The sequence below is a fragment of the Arvicanthis niloticus genome, chromosome 3 (assembly GCF_011762505.2).
Source record: "Arvicanthis niloticus isolate mArvNil1 chromosome 3, mArvNil1.pat.X, whole genome shotgun sequence".
Lineage (NCBI taxonomy): Eukaryota > Metazoa > Chordata > Mammalia > Rodentia > Muridae > Arvicanthis > Arvicanthis niloticus.
In genome coordinates, this window is record NC_047660.1 from 127,856,425 (window position 1) to 127,878,556 (window position 22,132).

Below are 22,132 nucleotides of genomic sequence, written 5' to 3' on the forward strand. Positions count from 1 at the left end.
GAAATGAGGGAATAGCTTTTCATAACATCAGGCAACATTTGGAGCCAGAGGTACAGGCTGGCTGTTAGGGAAGGTACTCAGAGTGACTGCTGGCCTTTTATTCCACACCGTGATGGATGAAGGAATGAGTGCATGTGTGTTTTGCATGCACACGATGCAAGTATGAATCTTTTTAATGGAAATACAGAAATGAGCAGAAAACTGATCTAAGCTGCTCTTGTTAGTCCGTGCTGTTTCCTGGCTTATGTCATATAGTTGATAAACATTATGTGGTTCTTTGTAATGAATGTTCATCCTCTGGTTTTTACTTGGACTTAGCCTCTCTTGACAACACTGGTGGAACAGAATCCTGAAGACATGGGTGACCTCTATCTTGATGTTGCTGAAGCTTTTCTGGATGTTGGTGAATATAATTCTGCCCTTCCCCTGCTCAGTGCCCTCGTTTGCTCTGAAAGATACAACCTTGCAGTGGTTTGGCTTCGGCATGCAGGTAATACTTTTGTTGTGGAAGACAAACAGTTTTTTTTTTTTTTATTAGATATTTTATTTACACTTTAGATGCCATCCCCTTTCCCCATTCCCCCCCTTAGAAAACCCCTATCCCATGCCCCCTTTTCCTTTTTGCATTTATACATTTTTTTAAAGATGTTAATCATAGGCTTTATAAGTTTGGTATTGCTCAATCAGAGGTGTAACCCACTACCCAACCTAGATATATCAACAATCTTTGACTGGTGGAGACACGTGGACATCTGCCTCCCTGTCTCCCCCCCTCTTTCTCTCTTTCATCACCTAGCTTCTCCTCTCCTTCTTCTCCTCCTCCTCTTACTCCTTCTCTTCCTCTCAGTACTCCTCCCACCTTAGCTCCTCCTACATATCACCCTTCCTGTTAAAATGAAACTTTTCTCTCAAAATACAATTAGAGCATAATTATGCCAATTTGTACCAGTGAGGTACAAGATAGTCCTAATACCCAGTCTATCATTTTGTTGACTAACCAGCACCTCTGTCATCTATCCTAACTAAAACACTTAGTTCTGAACCTGGCTTTAGGATGAATGTCAGCTGACGACCATCCACTCAAATCGTTTCGAAGAGAAACAGTTTTAATCATAAAGTTAGGAAAGAGCCTATGTTCCCAACCCGGTAGCCATTATAACATAGTAGGATATTGGTGCCAGTGTTTCTGTTTTTGGTGTAAGATCAGTATTTAAATTGTCTTGCCAGACTACTGAGTGCTTGCCCTTACATGTCAATGTCCTTCAGCCCCTTCACTTAAGGAAGGCCAGGATCTTCTCCTGATGTAATTGACATTAAAAAGATCAAAGATCAAAGCCACAGTGCTCTCTAGAGGACATTACATTTACCAAATGATGTTGACCTTGTTGCAAACAACTAGGTAATAATGTATATGTCCCGTAAATACCCATCTTTCATGTCTCATACCGTACAGTATAGAACTGTATTATCAGATAGGACAAAATTATTTTTAAAGTATTTTTATCAATGCATATGTAATTATATTTTGGGAGAAAATAGTTCATGTGCTTTTCAGTGCGGTTTGAGCCACACATGCAAGGAGACAGTTGAGGAAACAGTCTAAGGCAAAGTATTTAGGGGGTCATTGCAGTGAAAAGGGCCAGGTAGAAAGAGCTGGATCAGTGTTGGGGCTGCCAAAGAAGAAACCAGTGGTTGGTGGAAGAATGGAGGAATTTTACTTCTGAGGACTCATTTTGAGGCGTGGAGTGGGATAATGGGAGTGACTTGATACTGGGGAGATGCAAAACTGGGGAGCCCAGTAACAATGTGAGTTAGGCGGATATGTGATAGTAGTGAGACGTGAGAACTGGCGAGTCAGTCGCACCTATGCGGCTCAGGGTGCCACATGGGGGAGGGAGCTAGCTCGCTGTTGCCAAATCAGAAGAAGCCAGTACCCGAGCTTTTATACAATACTAATTTTAAAATTTGTAGACAGTTAATACTTTGAATAACCACTGTGCCATAATAAACATGTCTATGGATTATGTTAGGTCCCCAGTCATAAACTTTGGATACATTAAGCTGTTTCCTGTGGCATGACCAGAGTGTACATTTGGAAACAGGCCCTGTGTTAGTATGGTTAAATGATTATTATATAACATTCAAAAAATGCCAGTGTAGACATGCGGAATGCTTATAATATAGTACTAAGTGAATAAAGACACACTAATTGAATACAGACACTGATTTATAGTCTTTTGAAGGTTAATCCTGAAGGGTGGGGCTGAGAATCTAGCTCACCCATCGAATGCATAAGGCTCTGAGTTTGATCTCCAGCACCATTAGGGGAAAAGATCAGTAGACTGATCATTGGATTGATCAATTAATAGAGAATAGGATAGTTGTTTTAAAGTACTGACAATATATATTCATTCCTTTGTTATTATAATTTCCTTATATTGCTCTAATATTTCTTTAAAATGGGAAAAATACTGCCAGATGAAGCAATATAAACTGGTAACCCAGGCTTGATTGCAAATCAGTGAGACTGTGTCATAAAGTCAAATAAAATAAATTACTAAATTAGAAAAGGAATATTTTGGCCAATTTACAACTTGAGAGTTAAATATCTTTTAACATCTTAGAATGTTTAAAGGCCTTGGGCTACATGGAACGTGCTGCTGAAAGCTACAGTAAAGTGGTTGATCTGGCTCCACTCCATTTGGATGCAAGGATTTCACTTTCCATCCTTCAGCAGCAGTTAGGCCGTCCTGAGAAAGCTCTGGAAGCTCTGGAACCCATGTATGACCCAGACACCTTAGCCCAAGATGCGAATGCTGCACAGCAGGTAGGCTACGTCACATGGGTGCTGCTCTGGGTAGAGTCTTCTAGAACTTTCTTCTCATCTGCTACAGTGTTCCAGTGTTTGCCTCAAGTTTATATAGCTACAGCCAAAGCTGTTAAAGTTAGTGTGTTAAATTTAGTGGCATTTTGTTTGTCTTGATATGTGTGTTGTATGTACTAGGTAGTGTGAGCGTGTGCATATTTGTATGTCAGAGGCAGATATGGGGTATCTTTCCTAGATTTCTTGCCACATAACATGTATTTATTGAGACAGTTTCTCACTGAACTTGAAGCTCATCTATTTGGCTGGCCAGTGAGCTGCAGTGACTCTTGTGTCCTGGGATAAGCCCATTTTCCTTGCCTTTTATCTGGGTCCTAGGCGTCTAGACTCGCGTCTTTACGCTTTCTTGGCAGATCATTTTCCTAGCCTCCAAATTGAATGGCTTTGAAAAGCCATTTAGTCTTAAGTTTTAATCACTTTTTATTAGTTACACATTTTAGCTTCTAAAGTGTTAGATTTTAATTATTATTATAAAGTGTTAATTTTTTTTTAAAGCAAATGTTCATAGAGTCTGGTTTCTAAAAAAATTATTTCTACAAATAAAACCATTATAGCAAAGATGTTTTATTACTGTGTGTCATGTGCTTGCTTACTCAGGAACTGAAGTTACTGCTCCATCGCTCTACTCTGTTGTTCTCACAAGGCAAGATGTACGGCTATCTGGACACCTTGCTCACCATGCTCGCCATGCTTTTAAAGGTGGGTGGGGACTTTCTAGTAGCCTTGCTTAGTTTTATGTTTAAATTCTGATTTAAACACACTATAGCTTGGTAATTGTAATTGCTCCACTGTATTAAGCTCCAACATTTTAAAATGAAGCAGATAAATACAGAAGATTTAGAAATTAGTGATGTATGACTGAAACTTCTTTGTAACGCTTGAGGATCAACTCCAGTGCTTCACACACATTAGGCAAGTGTTCTACTATTGAATTATATCCCAGCCCTCAGATTGGACATTCTACATGGTAATATAAGCTTGATTATAGAAAAGGTGAAATAAGACCTTAAGTCTACTTATTTTGAAATATGAGAATAGTATTACCAGTTATTAGCCTTCTAGTAGTGTATATTAAAACAGTTCATTTTACAAAAATGTTGAGCAAAAAAAGGTCTGTCATCAATTTCTAGTCTGTTTTGCAGGGCGGTGGCGAGGATTCACTCTGCACGTCATAGCTACTGTGCACTGATGACGCTCCCACCATAATGTGTCTGTAATGACTGCCATTCCTTTCATAAGAAAAGTAAATCAATTCATTGTACTTTTAGGCATTTAGAATAGAGAGAAATCTGTTGAGTTTTCAGTCTGGTTCGTGCTACTCAGTGGGTCATCAGTTTTACTGTAAAAATTATGGACCAAAGCTTCTTATCGTCTTTTATTCAGGTTGCAATGAATAGAGCCCAAGTTTGTTTGATATCCAGTTCCAAATCTGGAGAAAGACATCTCTACCTTATTAAAGTGTCAAGAGATAAAATATCAGACAACAATGAGCAAGAAACATCCAATTATGATGCAAAAGGTAATTGCTTTATTTGCTTTATGAATTGGATTGAAAAGGATTAATGTAGTAATACCTGGTAATAATCTAAATTAAATGAAAATGGCAATCTAAATCTGTCAGGTGTAACCAACTTATTTAATGCTAGAAGGCTTAACTGTAAATTTTTTAAAAAATTAAAAGGGAAATAGCCATTGGATCTTTTTCTGTAAAATATAGAGTAAAATAATTTTGACCTTTTAAGAAGAAAATTAATTTGTGAAGGTTAGATGACATTGATGACATTACAGATTATATGTGCAGTTATTTCAATTACATAGATTTTGTTCTGTTAAATTCTTTTTTTTTGACAAATGTAACAGTCATAGAAACTCTCTGAAAATAAATTGCTGTGACCCAGTCTAAAGTCATAGGACTTTAAAAGACATCTAGTTTGGGCCAAAAAGGCCTTGGGGATGTTTGAGTGAGGTTGTTAGAAAGATCTTTGGAAATGAGACTAGAGATGTCAGTCTGGCAAAATTACTTCATTGTTAGCTCATTCAACAAGCATTTATAACTGCTAGGATAGGCACTGGGGTCTAAGGAAGACTGAGTCAGGAACGCTCAGCTGCCTGTGATCTGCTGTAGATGGCTCCAGAGCCTGGCTGTCTCTTCACGGATTCTGGGTTTATTCCAGCCATGCAGCTTGCACCATGTTTCCCTAAATTATTTTTCATCTTATAAAACCTACCATTTTTCTTCCTCATTTTATGTCTATTGGTTTTTCTTAGGTTGGTAAAGTTATTGATTTCATCTTAGTGGAGATGGAATCAGATTGAATTCATGAGCTAAGCTTCTTTATGTTACATGCAACTGTGTAGGGCTGGCTTCAACCTTAGGGCCTTGCACATGCGGACTGTGTTCTACCTGGAGCTAGGTCTCTATCCCACATACAACTCTGTATTCTGATAGTTTCACATAACAGTTTATGTCTCTATATTCGCAGCTATATTTGAAGAATGTGTAATATTCCATTGGATTATATAGTTTATTATGTCTTTATATTTTGTTGTATGAATAGTAATGCAGAGTAAGCATTATAAATAAGTACAGTTTATACTATAGCTTTATCCGTGTTCTAATTGTTTAAAGTAGATTACCAGAACAGTAATTGGTGGCTCAGACAATCCAAATCTTTTTGCCTTTTTTCCTTCTCTCCTTAACTTCCATTTTATCTCCTTCCCTCCATTTTTCTCTTCCCGTGTTAGGACTGAACTGAGGGGACTTACTCATGTTAGGCAAGCACTCTGCTACTGAGCTCCAGTCTCCAGCCAAAGTGTCTGTCCCTCTCTTCTTCCCTCCTCTTCCCCACTGTTCCTCCCCTCCTCTTCCTTCCCCCTCTCTTTTTCTTTTCCTGTCTGCCTTCCCTCTTTCCTGCTTGTTCCTTTTCCCTCCCTTTTCCTCTAAATTGCTTTGACTTGTCTTGACCTTGCCATGTAGCTCAGACTGGCCTTAAACTCTTAGCACACTCCCACTTCACCATGAGTACTGAGATTTATAGGTGTTTACTGCTGTGTCTGACTTGCTATTATTAGTGTAGTTCTTAAAAGGGGGCTTCTTATGGAGGAATGAGAAGGGTGTTAAAGAAAAGTGAAAATTTAAGACAAAGAAAGGAAAAATGAGATTAGAAAAAGACTAAGGAAACCCAAATCTATAAAGTGTGGAAATGAAGTCAGTTTCCAAACATCAGAAGGCTGTGTGCATGCAGAAGTCCATAAGATCACCCATGAGAGGACACTTGTTAGAGCAGCATGTGTCTGAGCTCAGACCAGCAAAGGCCAGTAGGATCTGTTTGGCTTTGTAGTGACAAGTCAGAGTGAGAGTTAACTGGAATGCCAGGTTGTTGAAGTCAGGGTGGAAAGACTAGGATTGAGGGAGTCTACATAAGCAACAAGATTCTTATCTTTGTCAGGTTACAAACAAGAACTTAGGACAAAGACTATGAAGGCTATCTGCACTGTGTATCTACACCATGTGTATTTTCTTTCCACTACTGCTATTTCTGGAACAATGTCTGACTGGTTTTCATTTGTCTCATTTTAGCAATATTTGCTGTACTCACAAGTGTCTTGCCAAAAGATGACTGGTGGAACCTTCTCTTAAAGGCCATATACACCCTGAGTGATTTGTCCCGATTCCAAGAAGCTGAATTACTGGTAGATTCTTCCCTGGAATATTACTCATTTTATGATGACAGACAAAAACGCAAGGAACTAGAATACTTTGGTCTTTCTGCTGCAATTCTGGACAAAAATTTCAGAAAGGCATATGACTATATCAGGTGACTTTCCCATCAGAAATCATATTTTAGAAATATTTATGTGTGTGTGTCTGTGCCTGAATGTATGTATGTGTACACTGTACAGGAGCCTGTGGAGGTCAGAGGAGGGCATCGGATCCTCTGGAACTGGACTTATACGTGGTTGTAAGCCACCATCTGGGTGCTGGGAACTGGATCTGCAAATGGTGCTCTAGCCCTCCAGTCATACTTTAATTACATTCTTTGGTAGCACTTGTGACTTGACTTAGGCTCTCACCGTCAAGAGTTAATGAGCGGTGTTGTTTTTAACGCTCATGTGGCTCATTGGCTCACTGGTGGTTCTTAGGGATGGACTCTAGAGCTGCATTTCCCAGGTTCAGGTCCCCACCCTGACACTTCCTCGTTACATGACATCAGGCTCATTACTTAACCTCTTGTTTCTCAGTATCTCATTTGTAAAAGGACATCATACTTTTATACTTGGGGTTAAATGATGTCATCACATATGAAGCCTTTTAACAGTGCCTGACACACTATTAGTTGTTCAATGCTTATGGTTCTGTAGCTATAGTAAGCTGAGAGACAAGGAAAACAGCCATTTGATGCTGTTTGTTTTTCAAAACCAAGAATAACATAAAGAAGTACTAAGTTAAACAGCATATTCTAGGAAAGAAGACCTTTCATTGTATGAGAGGTTTTGCTTTTCCTTTGTCGGGGAATAGCACTGAAGAGTTTCTTTGCTGCAAATCAGGAAGTTTATTTCCCTTCATACGCTTTCTGCTGTTTTAGGGTAATGGTAATGGAAAACGTCAATAAGCCCCAGCTGTGGAATATTTTCAATCAAGTTACCATGCACTCCCAAGATGTAAGACATCATCGCTTCTGTCTCCGTCTGATGCTGAAAAACCCAGATAATCATGCTCTGTGCGTTTTAAATGGACACAATGCGTTTGTATCTGGTAGTTTCAAACATGCACTTGGTAAGTGTGCTGACACCTGACTGTTGTAGTGGTCAGGGCCTGGCTTCTGCTCTGGAGCACAGCTGCCTGGGCTTCAGATGGCCTCTGTCCCATTGCAAAGGAGCCTTTTTCTCTATATCTCTATATCTCTTCACTATCTCTTCAACAGTGATATCAGGATCTATAGTATAGACTGTTTTGAACATTAAATGAGTTAACATGAAGTATTTAAAACAGAGCCTGCTGTATAAGTGTTTTAAGTACTAGTAATAATGGTAAGAATAATGTTTTGTTTGTTATGTGGTTTTAGAGGTTAAATAGGTTAAAGGTCAGCAGTTACTCCTGCTTTGGTTTAAAAGTCATCAAATGGCAACTGTGTGTACACATGGCCACCATCATACCCCACATACACATTCTCCCTTCACTTTGAAAACGGACTTACGGTCGTGTACACGTGGACACCATCATACACCATCATACACCACATACACATTCTCCCTTCACTTCGAAAACAGACTTACGGTCATAAAATAAATTATGATCATGTTGCTGAATTACTTTAGAGTATTATCCTATATATAAATGTCTATCTCTACCGAAGTTACTCTTTATCATCAGGATACACCTAACAAGGATACTTCTAATAGTGTTGTTGTACATTGCTGTTACGTTTAAACAAGTATGTATGTGATTGATATTTAAGATACTAGGGTCTTTTAAAAAATTAATTAATAAATTTATTTTATGTATGTGAGTACACTGTCTCTGTCTTCAGACACATCAGAAGAGGGCATCAGATCCCATTACAGATGGTTGTGAGTCACCATGTGGTTGCTAGGAATTGAACTCAGGACCTCCAGAAGAGAAGTCAGTGCTCTTAACCAGAGCCATCTCTCCAGCCCTGATACTAGAGTCTTTATACATTAAAACCAATGATGTTTGGTTTTAGAACATATGTGCGTGATGAGGAAAGAAGGAACAGTATTCTTACCACACCGTCTGGTCTTGCTTCCCTCCCAGGACAGTATGTCCAAGCCTTCCGTGCCTGTCCCAGTGAGCCTCTCTACAATCTCTGCATAGGCCTCACCTTTATTCACATGGCATCTCAGAAGTATGTGCTGAAGAGACATGCCCTGACTGTGCAGGTAATGCATTTGATTCTGCCAACTTTCTTGTGTTCATGGAAGTGAGTGAATATATGTAATGTCTTTTTAAAAACCTGGTTGCAAAAGCAATGCCTGCTTGATAAACATGTTGAAAATATTCAATATTTACTACTACGTCCCAGACTCATGGGACTCAGCATATTGTTATACTGAAGATTAAGACTGGTTTATAGCAGTGTAATGAGCATATGCAGTTAGATCATAGCAGGTAAAGACATAGGTAGATTCTACAGGATTTTAAATTAGTTTCTTTTATACTTTCTGTGGGCTCCAATTATCTTAGATCTAAAGATTCATTTAATTAGTGTTTTGTGTACTCATTCACATTTCTGTATAAGTGCATCTACACACATTGGCTTGCATATGTAGGGGCCAGAAATGGACTCAGAATCTTTCTGAATTGTTTTGTACCTTAAGAACTCTGATTCATCTAGTCTTCATCTAGTCTAACTAGCCACATTGCTCCAAGGGTTTTGTCTCTACAATCTTAGCACTGGGATTAAAGGCAGACTGCTATGACCACCGGGCATTTATACGTGTGTTAGCGTGAACTGCAGTCCTCAGGCTTGTGCAACAAGAGTTTAACCTGCTGAGTCATCTCCCCAGCCCCTAAATTAATTGATTTAAAGTCTGTTATAAGGGGCCGGAAATCAGTGCTTAACAGCAACAATGTCAGGTAGTTCACGGTCATCTGTAGGTCCAGCTCTCAGAGGATCAAATGTGTCTGGCCTCCATTGGCACTTGTATGCAGGTGCCCATATCCCACCCCCACCAAACACACACACACACACCCTTAAAAGTAATACAAATTGCTTAAAATATCTAACATTTAAGGAGAGTGTTATATCATCACCTAAATTTGTTTGTTTGGTTGGTTTTTTTAAAGATTAGGAGATATTATTCTAGTTGCATTTTCTGTTGCTATGATAAAACACCTTGACAAAACAACTTAGGGGAAAAAGTGTTTATTTTAGATCACAGTTCCAAGTTGCAGTCAGTCATAGCAGGAAAATCACTGTGGGAAGAACTTAAGGAGTTGGTCATATTATATCCCCAGTTAGAACAACAACAACAAAAAAAAAAACAATGAAAGCTTGACTGCTGGCTTTCTCTATTCTTCCATAGTTCAAGATCCCCTGATTAAGGAATGGCGTCCCCACAGTGGGTTGGGTCTTTCTACCTCAAAGTAGCCAAGGCAGTCCCACATACACATGCCCATAGGCCAGTCTGACTTGGATGGTCCCTCATTGAGACTTCTCAGGTGACTCTAGATTATATGTCAAGTTGACAATTAAAACTAGCTCAGAAGTATTGCTCCATGGTAGGACACTTGCCTAACATATGCAAGATTATTGGTTCAATGTCTGTCTTATTCTACCAAAAAGAAAAAAAATTCTTTTAGTTCTTATTAAACTTAAAATTAGTTATTTTTTTTAATTTCTGGGATTATGTTTTATCCTTTCCTTTCCTCCCTCCAAACCATCCAAAATACCCCTCCCCACACTCCTTCATTGTTGTTAAGATGCATATGTGTATGTTCCTAAATACAACCTGTTCAGTTTGTCCAGTTCATAGAATGTTACTTATATGTGCCCAGGGCTGATTGTTTGGCACTGGACAGCCATCTAGTGTGCTTGGTTTACTAAACCAGCTCCCAACTTTCCTCAACAATTGAGAGAGACCTCATGGGCTTCTCCCGTGTTTACTTTGGCATATGCCTTGTTGGGCTCACATTTGGACAGTCATGTTGTTGGGACTTTATGAGTGTAGCTTCTAACATTACTAGGAGACACAGTCTCAGCAGATTTCCCCCATCCTTTGGCTCTTAAAATTTTTCAGCCCTCCTCTTCCACAGTGTTCCCTGAGTCTTGGAAGTGTTTTATAGATGTATCTGTTGGGACTTAGCTCCTTGACTCTGCATTTTGATTGTTTTTTGTTTGTTGGTTAGTTTGTTTTTGTTTTGCTTTTTGTTTTGGTAGTGGTCTCTGTTGCAAAGAAAAGGTTCTTTGAGAACCACATGTATCTGTGGGTATAAGGACAAATGTTTAATAGATTGTTGTTAGGGATTATATTGCTTTTAGTAAAGTAGTGCTTGTAGATTCTCTTCCAATAACCGTGACTTTACGACTTACTAGCACTGAGAAGCTAGCTAGGTTTCTAGTACCTGGTATGGTTTTCCTCTTGTTGTGTGGGTCTTAAGTTTAATTACAGAGCTGTTGGCTACTGCCGAAGTTTGCACGCCACTACTGAACCCTTAAGGTTATTGAGCCATGCTGGTTGTTAATGTGGTTCATAGCTGTCATAGCTGGGTAGGAATATTGGTTACCTTTCTCCTTTTAGTACCATGAAAGCTAGTCCTCAAAGAGTGGGCATTCAGATTGGTTCCAGCTCTGAAACTCAGGTTTCTGGACCCTGTTTCATGGTGTCTTCAGCAATAGGGACTTACCTTCCACTTATGGGGGACAACCAAGGGTAACAATAGGCTGTAGGTTTGGGGAGTCTCTTGGGCAGCCCAAGTCAACAATTCAAAAGAAAGGGCTTCTCAATTTTTTTATTGAGGATTTTGATTTTTGGCTCTTTTAGGGAATACCAGATGAGAAAAGTTCATTAAAATTATATATGTATATTTATACACAGAATTATATGTGCTTTATTTTTTAAAGGCAGATAAATAGTTAATAGTATGTTTCTTGTGTTTTTTTTTTTTTTCAGACAGTCTTGTTATTTTACCTTCCTCCACCTTCCTTCTGTACTTAGCTCCCTTTCAGCTCTGTAGAGTCCTCCCTTCCCATTTTCCCTCTCAGGTCACTTGTGCCTTGCTGTTCCCTCTTCCTCTCCTCCCTCCTTGCATATGTATCTCATTTCCCAGTCTCCTGATCCAGTTACTTGACCCTGCTGATTATTCCCTTCTCTGTGTCTCACCACCATCCTTCGTTCTGGCAGTGGTCCCATTTTATTTTCTGATTTCTGTAGTCACTACAGGCTATGCATACTCAAATCTGAAGATACGGAGCCAGGACCCTCTAGTAAGGGAGAGCATGCAATGTGTGTCTTTGGGTCAGGTCATATCAATGTAATCTTGTCTAGTTCCAAACATTTAACTGTAAATTTCATGATTTCATTTTCCTCTATAGCTCAATAGTATTGTATAAGTGCATATTACATTTTCATTCTCCATTTGTCAGTTGTAGGACATTTGGGTTGTTTCCATTTCCTAGCTTTTGTGATAAGAGCAGCAGTGAACATGGCTGAGCAAGTGTCTGTGGAGTGGGATGTTCTCTGAGTATATGCCAAGAAGTGGTACAGCTGGGTCATACAGTAGACCTATTTTTAGCTTGAGAATTCTCCATACTGATTTCCATAGTGTCTGGACCAGTTGGCAATGCCACCATACCACCAATAGTGAATGAGGGTTTTCTCTTTTCCTGCGACCCCTAATTTTTAGTCAGTTGTTTCATTGATCTTTGCCATTTTGACTGGAGTAAGATGAAAATCTCAATGTTGTTTTGATTTACATTTCCATAATTTTTAGGGGTGGTGAACATTTTTTGAGATATTTATGTCCCAGACTCATTTTTTTTTTCAACTGGGTGATTTTTTTGAATTCTTTGTATAGTCTGGATGTTAATCCTCTGTCAGTTGGATAGCAAAGATTCTCTTCACTCAGTTGTTTAACTGTGCAGAAGCTTTTTAGTTTTATTAAGGCCCATATGTTAATTTTTGTCCTTAATTGTTATACAAATAGAGTCCTACTTTGGAAGTTCTTTCCTTCACCTATATTGTGTGGGGTACTGCCTAGGTTTTCTTCTAGAAGTTACAGTGTTTGAGGTTTAGGTCTAACTATGATCCATTTAGAATAATTTTTTTTTGCAAGAACATTAGTTCCATGAATATGTCTAACTCTGCCAGAGAAAGAGTGTGAGAAAGCAAGCAGGAGAGAAATTTTCTGTTTTAAAATATAGTTTATTCTAATATGAATATAAACTCAGCCAGATGTGGACTACTCAGGGTGGTAAAAGATGCTCATTCTAGATTGAGATATATAGTGAATTCTTACAAATTCTTAAGAGGTCAAAAAACAGATTATATAATCTTGTCATTATGATCTACTACATTCAACAGATTCATGATTTACTGGTTGACGTAGCCAAACTTAGAATGTGTGTGGCCTTTTCCAGTGTGCTGTCCTTGGTGGTTGGGTAGAGTCAGTTGAGTAGACTCAGTCATTCTTTTCTCTTTGGTAGGGCTTCTCCTTCCTTAATCGATACCTCAGCATCCGTGGGCCTTGCCAGGAATCTTTCTACAATCTGGGCCGTGGCCTTCATCAGCTGGGGCTGACACACCTTGCAATCCACTATTACCAGAAGGCTCTGGCACTCCCTCCACTTGTGGTAGAGGTAACTTTAGAAACTTTGATGTCATTTCCTTTATCTGTAGATAAGTATGGTCTGTTATGTATTATGGTCTAGACAGTGAAGTAAAGCATAACTTTTAAAGTAAACTTTGTCTGGGGCTTGGTGTAGTGATACATGTCAATGATCTCATGGGACTCCTAGGAGGACCTCAAGCTGAAGGCCATCTCAAGCTCCCGAAAGATCTTATCTCAAAAATACTTTTTGTGTAGTAAAACCATTTGAATCTCTGCACATATGGCTTTGACCTTTGACCCTCATTTCGTTATGCAAAGGGAGCTCCTGGGCCTTTCTGAATACTGACTAATGTATACTGTTTATTTCCAAATTCAATAATAACGTGTTTTATCAAAAAACAAAAACCAAACTTTGTATGTATGGGGGGGAGGGTTTCATGTGATTGTAAGTGTATATAATATACCATGGCACTTGTATAGAGTTCCTAGGACAACTTTGGTGTTGGTCCTTGCCTTTCACCTTGTTTGAGAGGCTTTCTTGATCACTGCTACATATACCAGGCTAGCTGGCCCATAAGCTTCTGGGCTCATCTATCTCTTACGTCCCGTCTCACCGTAGGATCACTGGTGTTACAGATGTGTTCTGCTGTTGCATCCAGCTTTTACTTGAGCCCTGGAGATCTGAACTCATACCATGCTTGTCCAGCAAGTATTGTACACATGCAGCCACCTTCCCAGCCTCCGTATATAGACAGAGGACAATATTAATGTAGTTTCTAAAGTTTAATTGGTACTTTAATTCCTGGAGCCAACTATGAGTAGCAACATCTGTTTTGGCCCCATCTATGAAAGTGAGTATCACAACAAGGGAATTTCCCAAGTGTCAGGGTCCTCCTAAGGAACTGTCATCAAGCCCTCACTGGAGGGCACCAGCTGCTTTCTAGTGCTGCACAGTGAGTCAGAATTAAATCTCTTCTGCTCTGGCTGATGAGACTTTTATATAACCTGTTGGTTAGACATTTGATGAAATTCTGATTATGATAATTAGGTCCAAGGTATGTTTTTAGTAGTATATGAATTTAAATCATTTTGGAAAATTATAGATGTTTGTCATAATATTGACATGATTGACAAATGGAAATAAAATATTTGTCTTTCTCTTGTAGGGTATAGAAGTTGACCAGTTAGATTTACGAAGAGATATTGCCTACAACATGTCTCTCATTTATCAGAGCAGTGGGAACACTGCAATGGCTCAAAAGCTTTTGTATACCTACTGTGTCATATAAGCAGTGTAACTTATAAGATGATGTGTGGACCAGTATCTTCTATCGAGACCTCATTCTCATAGTTCTTGATGAAAAAATGGTACTGTCATTACTGCTTGCTATCATTACAACCGCTTTGAAGCAGGGGTGTAGCTCAGCTGTAGACTGCCTGCTTGCTTCATATGTACAAGGCCCCCCCAGACTCAAGCCTTTGGAAAATCAAAACACTGCTTTCGTTTCTGGAATATATGCAAAGTTACTATTCCTATGATAGTGTACATATTGTTCTTTTTTTGTTAGCATTCTACAATAAAATTATTCCTAACACTGAAATGGACAATATTGGCTTCTGGGTCAGTTGGAACTGAACATACTATTTTTCTACTTAATATCTACTAAACTCCTGTGTACCAGGTGCTTTGACAGATGCTGGTAATATTGGAGACAATGTGGTTTGTCCTTCAGACATTACAGAGTACACTACTGAGATAGTCACCACTGAGGACAGTTATTTATGTATTTATTTTCTTGTGCTATATATTGAAACCAGGGCCTTGTACTACTACTAAGCAAGTGATTACCGCTGAGCTACAGCCTCAGCCTGCAGAGTTTTGTTTTGTTTATTTTGTTTTGTTTGTTGAGACAGGGTTTCTCTTTGTAGTTTTGACTATCCTGGAACTTACTCTGTAGACAGGGCTGGCCTTGACCTCAGGCATGCCTCTGCTCCTAAGTGTTAGGATTAAAGGCATGCACCACTACCACCCAGTTGCACAGTTCTTAAATATAAAGTGTGAACATGTATTTCTTTGAAAAAAATATTTGTTCCATGTATATGGCACCATTTCTTATAGCCATTACTGTCCCGTAAGGCAGGTTCAAATACACAGCAAAGTAAGGTGGACTCTTATGGTAATATAATTACTTACAGTCAGCACCTAACAAAAATTATTTAAGATGATTTTACTGTGGGAAGACAAATAATTGATTCATTTGTCATTCATCTGTGGGTATGTTAATTTCTAGAGTATAGGCCTTGGAATCAGGCTTAATTCAAAGTCCAATGTTCTAAGGCAAAACAACAGTACATTTGGCTTCTCGGTGGAGAAAAGGGATGATCGTGTTCAGTTATGTGTCGTGCTTTCCAGTCCAAGAAAGTTTAGTTCTATCAGAATACTAAAGACTGGGCAAGTTGGATATATGGAATAAAGTGTTGACAAAGTTTAAAGATATTTTACTTCATTACGTGTTCTTGAATCTCAGATTGAAATACTACCATTTGCTAGATAGATTGTTTCTTGGAAAATAAATGCTATAATGTATGATTGATTCTAAGACTGATCCAGTTGTAAGGGAAACTGTGAAACTGAGGATCAAAATAAAATGAGACTCTAGGAGTTCTTCCCACTATACTGTATACTCAACTCCCCAGTTGAAAAGCAGAATTTGTAAGTAGTTAGTAAATGCATCTTGTATTCTGTATGTTTCTATATGTAAATAAATCCTATTTTTATAATTAAGATATTACCTTTTAAACTTTTCATTTCATGCCATTAAGCAATTGTGATAAAGCTAACTAATTGTGATTGATAAATTTAGGTCTTGGAATCCTGTGTGAGCATTTTGTGTATAGTTTTTCCTGTGGACTAAGTTCTCTGGGTAGTAAAGTGGAGGAAAGACAGATGGGGTCTCTTTGTCCATAGTTACTGCAGTCAGCATCTAACAGAATGATGTTGGGTGAGCTCGGCTGCATCTCAGTTGACAGAGCCTACCTAGGGTGCCTGGAGTCAAAACCAGCTGTGGACACAGTCTGTGGAGGAGAACCTCAGGGTCATGCTTGGCTGCAGCACAGTAAGTTCAGAGCCAACTTAGTTACGTCAGTTACCTGTCTCAAAAAAAAAATTTTTTTTTAAAAATGAAATAAAGCAGTTATTGGTAGGAACACAAGTAATATAATCTTTTACTGTTCACTTCTCTGTTTCTTTAGCTATAGACATAGACAGGCCTGGTTTCTCATATCTGCTAAACAATATTAGTAGAAACAAGTCTTAACAGTATTCTAAGGGAAAAAAATCTGTATTGTGTGTTTATTTAACCTTGAAAATCACAGCTAGGGCCAGGGAGATGGTCCATGGAAGTGTTTGCCGTAATCACTTACCCATGATGGTGGTGTCTCTCTTATGGTGTTGAAGAAGGCAGAGATGAGAAGTGGGAGCTTATGGGCCGGAGAACAACCAGAAAGACCCTGCTTCAACAAGCTGGAAGATGAGAACTAATTCCCCAAAGTTGTCCTTTGACCTCCACGTGTGCCATGGCACATGCGTGCCTGTAAACAGACAAAACAGCATCACATAATTTTAAACCAGCTACCATGTTTTGAGTGTTATTGTTCTACTCTCAAGTTTTCTTGAGATAGTTATGTGGCTCTGGTTTTGTGGCAGACAGGCATTACTAGTTCTTATAGTTACTCTCTCCTCACAGGTTTAAAACCCTGGCCAAGATTCATTACTCCTCTGCAGAGATTCCTTCAGAGGAACATTTGTTCTCATTTAGAGTAGCAAAATTAGGAGTGTGGCCTCTTTTCTCCCCTTCTTCTCCTTCCTTCCTCCCTTCTCTTTCCATCCCAGCTCTCTGCTTTCTTGAATATATTCACCTCTGTTGAGATTCTTTCTGCTCCTACTTGGGCCAAACAAGAATTTTATTTTTCCTTCTTCCTTGGGTGTAAGCTGAAACTGCGTGGGTATGTGGCCAGCCAGCCATTCTGCTGAGAAAGGAGAGAGAATGTAAGAAAGCCTAATTGGCACAGTATTTAGTTCTTTCTTAGGCTAGCCACAGTCCTGAGTTCATTCTGGTGATGTCGTTGCCTCTATTGCTTCTCTATTAATGCTTACTGTGGCTTAATTTATTCTGTAGATTATACCAAAATCTGACTGAACTCTACTTTTTCAGTTAACATTGTTCTATTTTCACAAAGAGACATGTATAATAGCCAGAGACATGTGAGAATATATAACTGGTCACCAGTGAAGCGTGCTCAGCTCTGCCATACTATGGCAGTATAATATTGCAAGGGTCTATGCTAGCTTTCTATTACTGAAACAAATGCCTGGGGCAGTCTACTTAAAATGAGAAGTGGTTTATTTGGACCCACAGTTCAGGAGGTTTTGACCCCTTGTTACCTGACCCAAAGGTGACAAAATACAATGTGTAAGCATAATACTTAAACAAGGTCGCAAACCTTGAAGGCAAAGGAGTGAATGCTATGACAAATGAAGACACGGTAAGGAGTAACTAGAAAATGACACCGCCTGCGGGTCCATAGGTCTCAGACAGGTTATTTTGTTATAAAACTATGAATTACAATTTTTGAGGTAGTAGAGAGGGGAAAAAAAATCAGTGAGCTGACATTTTGAAGTGGGTAAAAGATGAGTTCTGTAAGCTGCTTGAGGACATGTCCACCAGCATGATTCTAACCAATGGAGGTGGACATGGAAATGAAGTCCTCCTTAGTAGATTTACTCCTGCCTTGAAAAGGCAGTAGGCCAGTGCTCAGGATACCCTGAAGCCCAATATACTGGTAGGTAGAATGTTTGAGAAAACCTGCTGTGGTATAAGGGTTGAATTGAAAACAAAACAAACAAACCCAATGTGACTTCATCTTTGTACAATGACCAGACCCAAAGAATGCATGCTGATGGCTTATTCTTATTATAACTTGAGAGGAATTTCAAATGATGAGGCCACCCATTTCATTAGCAGCAGCATTAAGAAGTATCTGATTGAATAGTCAGAATAAATAGTATCTCTGTTTTGTGTGTGTGTGTGTGCGCGCGTGCGCATGCATGTGTACATGCATGCAGGGTCTCTCACTGAACCAGCTCACTAGTTTGGCATGCCAGGAAAATGTTCTAGTACTGAGACACATCTTGTGCTCACATGAAGTAATTTTATTCTCTAAAACTCCACTTTCCAATATATTCTTGCATAAACTCAACTGGGTTCCACAAAGTATACTGGTGAGTAACACTTATAAAAAGAGGTGGTGGTGTGGTACAGGAGACCTCCAGCTCCATGGCTGAGCTGGACAAGATGCCTGCTGGAGGAATCTAAATATGGCTGACATAGTGAGGGTTCTGTATTCTGGTCTTGCTCAGTCACTGGCTGGAGTGCCAATAAAGGCAACATGTCTCTGGATGCAAAAATACTGTAAGCACACCACAAAACGGGTACCACAAGAAGGAATGAATTCAGAAAGCAAAAGGCTACAGCGTTAGACATTTAAATGCCAGAATTCAATGAGGAAATAGAAAAAAAAAAAACAATTTAAGAAAACAAAATAGAAAAGGGGCTGAAAAATTTTCAGAGAACTTAACACTGTAAAATGTCACGTCTTATGACATTATAGCAGTTAATTACTATTTCTTATATTTCATTTATAATTTATATTTCATGAATAATTACAGGAGAAACATTCTCTTATATTTTCTTATGTGCATTAAATGGCAATACATTTCAACCTATTTAGAGTTATACTTAAGTGTTTCATTGTTTAAATACATCAATTTTTAATATATTTTTTAAAACAAACTTTTATTGACTAGGGAAAAGTGTTCAGAGCATCAGCTCTGCATTTGACAGCTGTCCTGTAGCAATAAATTATTAAAGATCCTCTATGCTCCCAGCGGATGCATGCACCTCCTCTGCACCCACCCAAGATCTCTGAAATCACGAATAAAAGACACACACACACTGTCTTATTTTTAATATGCTCTAAACTAGCTTAATGGCTGGGCCACTCCTGAACGTCTATGTGGCCAACACACTCCCCTCCAATACTCCTGAGTTAATACTTACTAAATCTATATGTTGTCTTTGCTGCCCAAGGACCTCTTCTGGATAGCCCTTCTTGGGGCCATTTTCCCCTTGCACCTACATTTCGGTCTTCTCACCCCCCTCCACCTTCCCAGCATGGTCTGTCCTATGCCCTTGTTATGACTGAGTCCTTTCTTCTCCCTCTCCTGTGTTTCTTGCTAAGTCCGCCTCTGTCTTCCTGCTCAGCCATTGGCCACTGGCAACTTTATTTCCTAATCAGAGCCAACTGGGGGCAAGCCTCCTTTAGCCTACATGGGAGACACTGCAAACAGGTTTTTGGGTAACATAATTAACATGAGAACACAAGCTGCTACATTTCCCCCCTTTTTGTCCACTAAAAAGTCCTTTTCAATATATGCTGATCATAATTATAACAGTCATGTAAACTATGAGGTATGATATATACTAACAGCATCCAATCTATCAATTTTGTCAATTTAGATACATATTCTATTATCTATCCTTAATTGAAAGAGTCTACAATTCTGTACCTGAATTATGTTTTGATTTTAACTTGCATTACCATCTGAAAACCATCCTTTCAAATGTACATCATCTTCCTCAATGCTAAAGAACTTAAGTTTGATTATGAGACTGTAAGTAGCCTTCAACTACATCAGAGACTCAAGAATGAATTAAATATTACCTGAATATATAGGAAGCACAGAAACATAGCTTCCAAAACTTAACCAATTTGCAGAGACATCTGACTACCTGGACAGTCCCCTAATTTCTTAAAACATTGGAGCTTTCTGGCCCAGATCCATGTGGCAGACCTTATGTGAGGCAGGAAATATGAAGGACTAGTTTACTTTCTCTTAGCAGAGCTAAGCTGTTGACTATCCTGCATGTGTGTCCTTTCCTGGACAGTATTCTTTGTCTGCAGATGAATTAGGGCCATTCCTGCCATGTGGCTACATTGCCACAATAAGCAACTCTGTCTGGAGATCATGATGCTCAATATCTTCTTTGAACTGTAGAACAGGTACTGTCAGGAGCAGACGGGTCTCTTAGTCAAATGATCGTCAACAATAAAATAACATTAAACGTCATATTCTGTGGATTTGATGTTTTCAAAGACCATATGTGTAAAGTATATCCAAACTGTTAAACCTTAACTACTCTAAGCTATTTCTATTTTAATAATATTGAAAACACTTTATTACAATTAAATCAGAACCTAATATAACCATGAGTTAGCTATCTGGCCCTAACTTGCATTACTTAATCATCCTAAACAATTTGTAATAGCAGCTATTAGAAGTACTGGGTCAAAGCCTTGTATTCTTAAATAAATTTCATAGACACAATGCCTATCTAAGAGTAACAATATTAATTTCAAATTTTGTATCAATATACAAAGATTTGTAACAATGAAAACCTTAGATCTATATCACTATAAATTCTATACCAATGTAAGAAATTATAACTTCAATTGTGCATCAGTCAAAAAGATTTCTATCAATGTAAGATTATGATTACACAATGCTTTGTTCAAGAGTAAATTTAATAATCCATCCCATCTATTTCCTCCCTGTTCAAAATTATGACCATTTCTAAATTTTCTCTTAAAATGACAACTTACCTATAATTTATAAAATAACCATAACCAGACTCCCAAACTCAAGGAATCATGATGGCAACTCTCCATGGCTTCTTCCTGATGAATTGGGTGACAAATTATTTTTTAAAGGAGTGGGAGGGGTAGGAAAATTAGAAAACTTGATTAGACTTAAGAAAGCTAGCTTTATTTTAGTATCTGTTATCCAGTCTCTGTATGCTTAGAAGGATCAGGGCTTGACCAAAGTATTGATTCCATCTGAAAGGTTGGATAAAGTGAGGTCATCTAGAATCACCATCTATCCCTGAAGCTGTTTTGGAAGCAGTGGATTGTACAAGATGCACAGATCAGTTAAGGATGACTTTTTGCTTCCTGTTAAAGCAGGTGAAAGACAATTTCCCCCCCTTCCCCCCCCCCCCAGACACGGTTTCTCTGTTTCTCTGTGTAGCCCTGGCTGTCCTGGAACTCACTCTGTAGACCAGGCTGGCCTCAAACTCAGAAATCCACCTGCCTCTGCCTCCCAAGTGCCGGGATTAAAGGTGTGCACCACCACTGCCCGGTGACAACTGTCTTTTTTATGAGTTAATTTGATCAATAACCAATTCAATAAATCTTCATTCATGCCATATGAAGGAGGGCATGAAGAATCTTAAGGATTCCATAACTAACAAAATTTATTGTCTAATTTTAGCTGAAGTTTTAGCTAAAGATATTTTTATGTCTAAGCCAGATACTGGTCTGTCCCCATGTATAAGAATCAGCAAATCAAGTTACCTGTCCTGCTTGATATTTTCACATTTTTCTTTTTTGTAGCCAAGAACTTCAGGGGTCTGTCTGTCATATTTGATCCATATCACTCTGGAAGGGGTCCAAAGCCCTTTCTTCTTTTCTATTAACACAAATACAGATCCTTTCTCCCAAAATAGCATGTCCTTGGTCCAGGATCCTGAAATCATCAAAGGTATAGCTTGACCTCTCTTCCAGAGGATTTTAAATATAACTCCTAAACTTATAACCACATGCATTTTGATAAATAAAACAATTCAAAGCAATTAAAGCAGCCTAAACAAATATCTGTTGAGATAGTGTCCCTCTACCATCTTCTGCGCCGACCTAACTTAGGCCTATGAGATCAAGGCCTAAGTTATTTATTCATCTGTATACTTAAATTCTGTCTTCTATGGAGATTAATATCTCTGTGGATATACATGTACTGTCTCTCTTTATATAACTTAAATTAACATGTTTCTCCACTTTGT

At 38.7% G+C, this 22,132-nt stretch overlaps 1 protein-coding gene across 2 annotated transcripts in view; it reads left to right on the forward strand.

The window, feature by feature from the left end:
* The window catches only part of Gtf3c3 (general transcription factor IIIC subunit 3), a 35,358-nt gene extending 19,398 nt beyond the window's left edge, over positions 1 to 15,960 (forward strand). The window contains exons 10-18 of one of the 2 annotated variants that reach the window (XM_034498331.2): positions 319 to 490; positions 2,625 to 2,827; positions 3,482 to 3,583; positions 4,268 to 4,403; positions 6,465 to 6,702; positions 7,471 to 7,661; positions 8,661 to 8,785; positions 13,051 to 13,203; positions 13,795 to 13,992. In XM_034498331.2, the coding sequence (XP_034354222.1) occupies positions 319 to 490; positions 2,625 to 2,827; positions 3,482 to 3,583; positions 4,268 to 4,403; positions 6,465 to 6,702; positions 7,471 to 7,661; positions 8,661 to 8,785; positions 13,051 to 13,203; positions 13,795 to 13,845 (1,371 nt within the window). In that variant the 3' untranslated portion in view covers positions 13,846 to 13,992. Of the gene's footprint in view, positions 1 to 318; positions 491 to 2,624; positions 2,828 to 3,481; positions 3,584 to 4,267; positions 4,404 to 6,464; positions 6,703 to 7,470; positions 7,662 to 8,660; positions 8,786 to 13,050; positions 13,204 to 13,794; positions 13,993 to 14,341 lie in introns of those variants that run through there. The other variant, XM_034498330.2, reaches the window with a different exon arrangement.
* Positions 15,961 to 22,132: the final 6,172 nt, after the last annotated feature.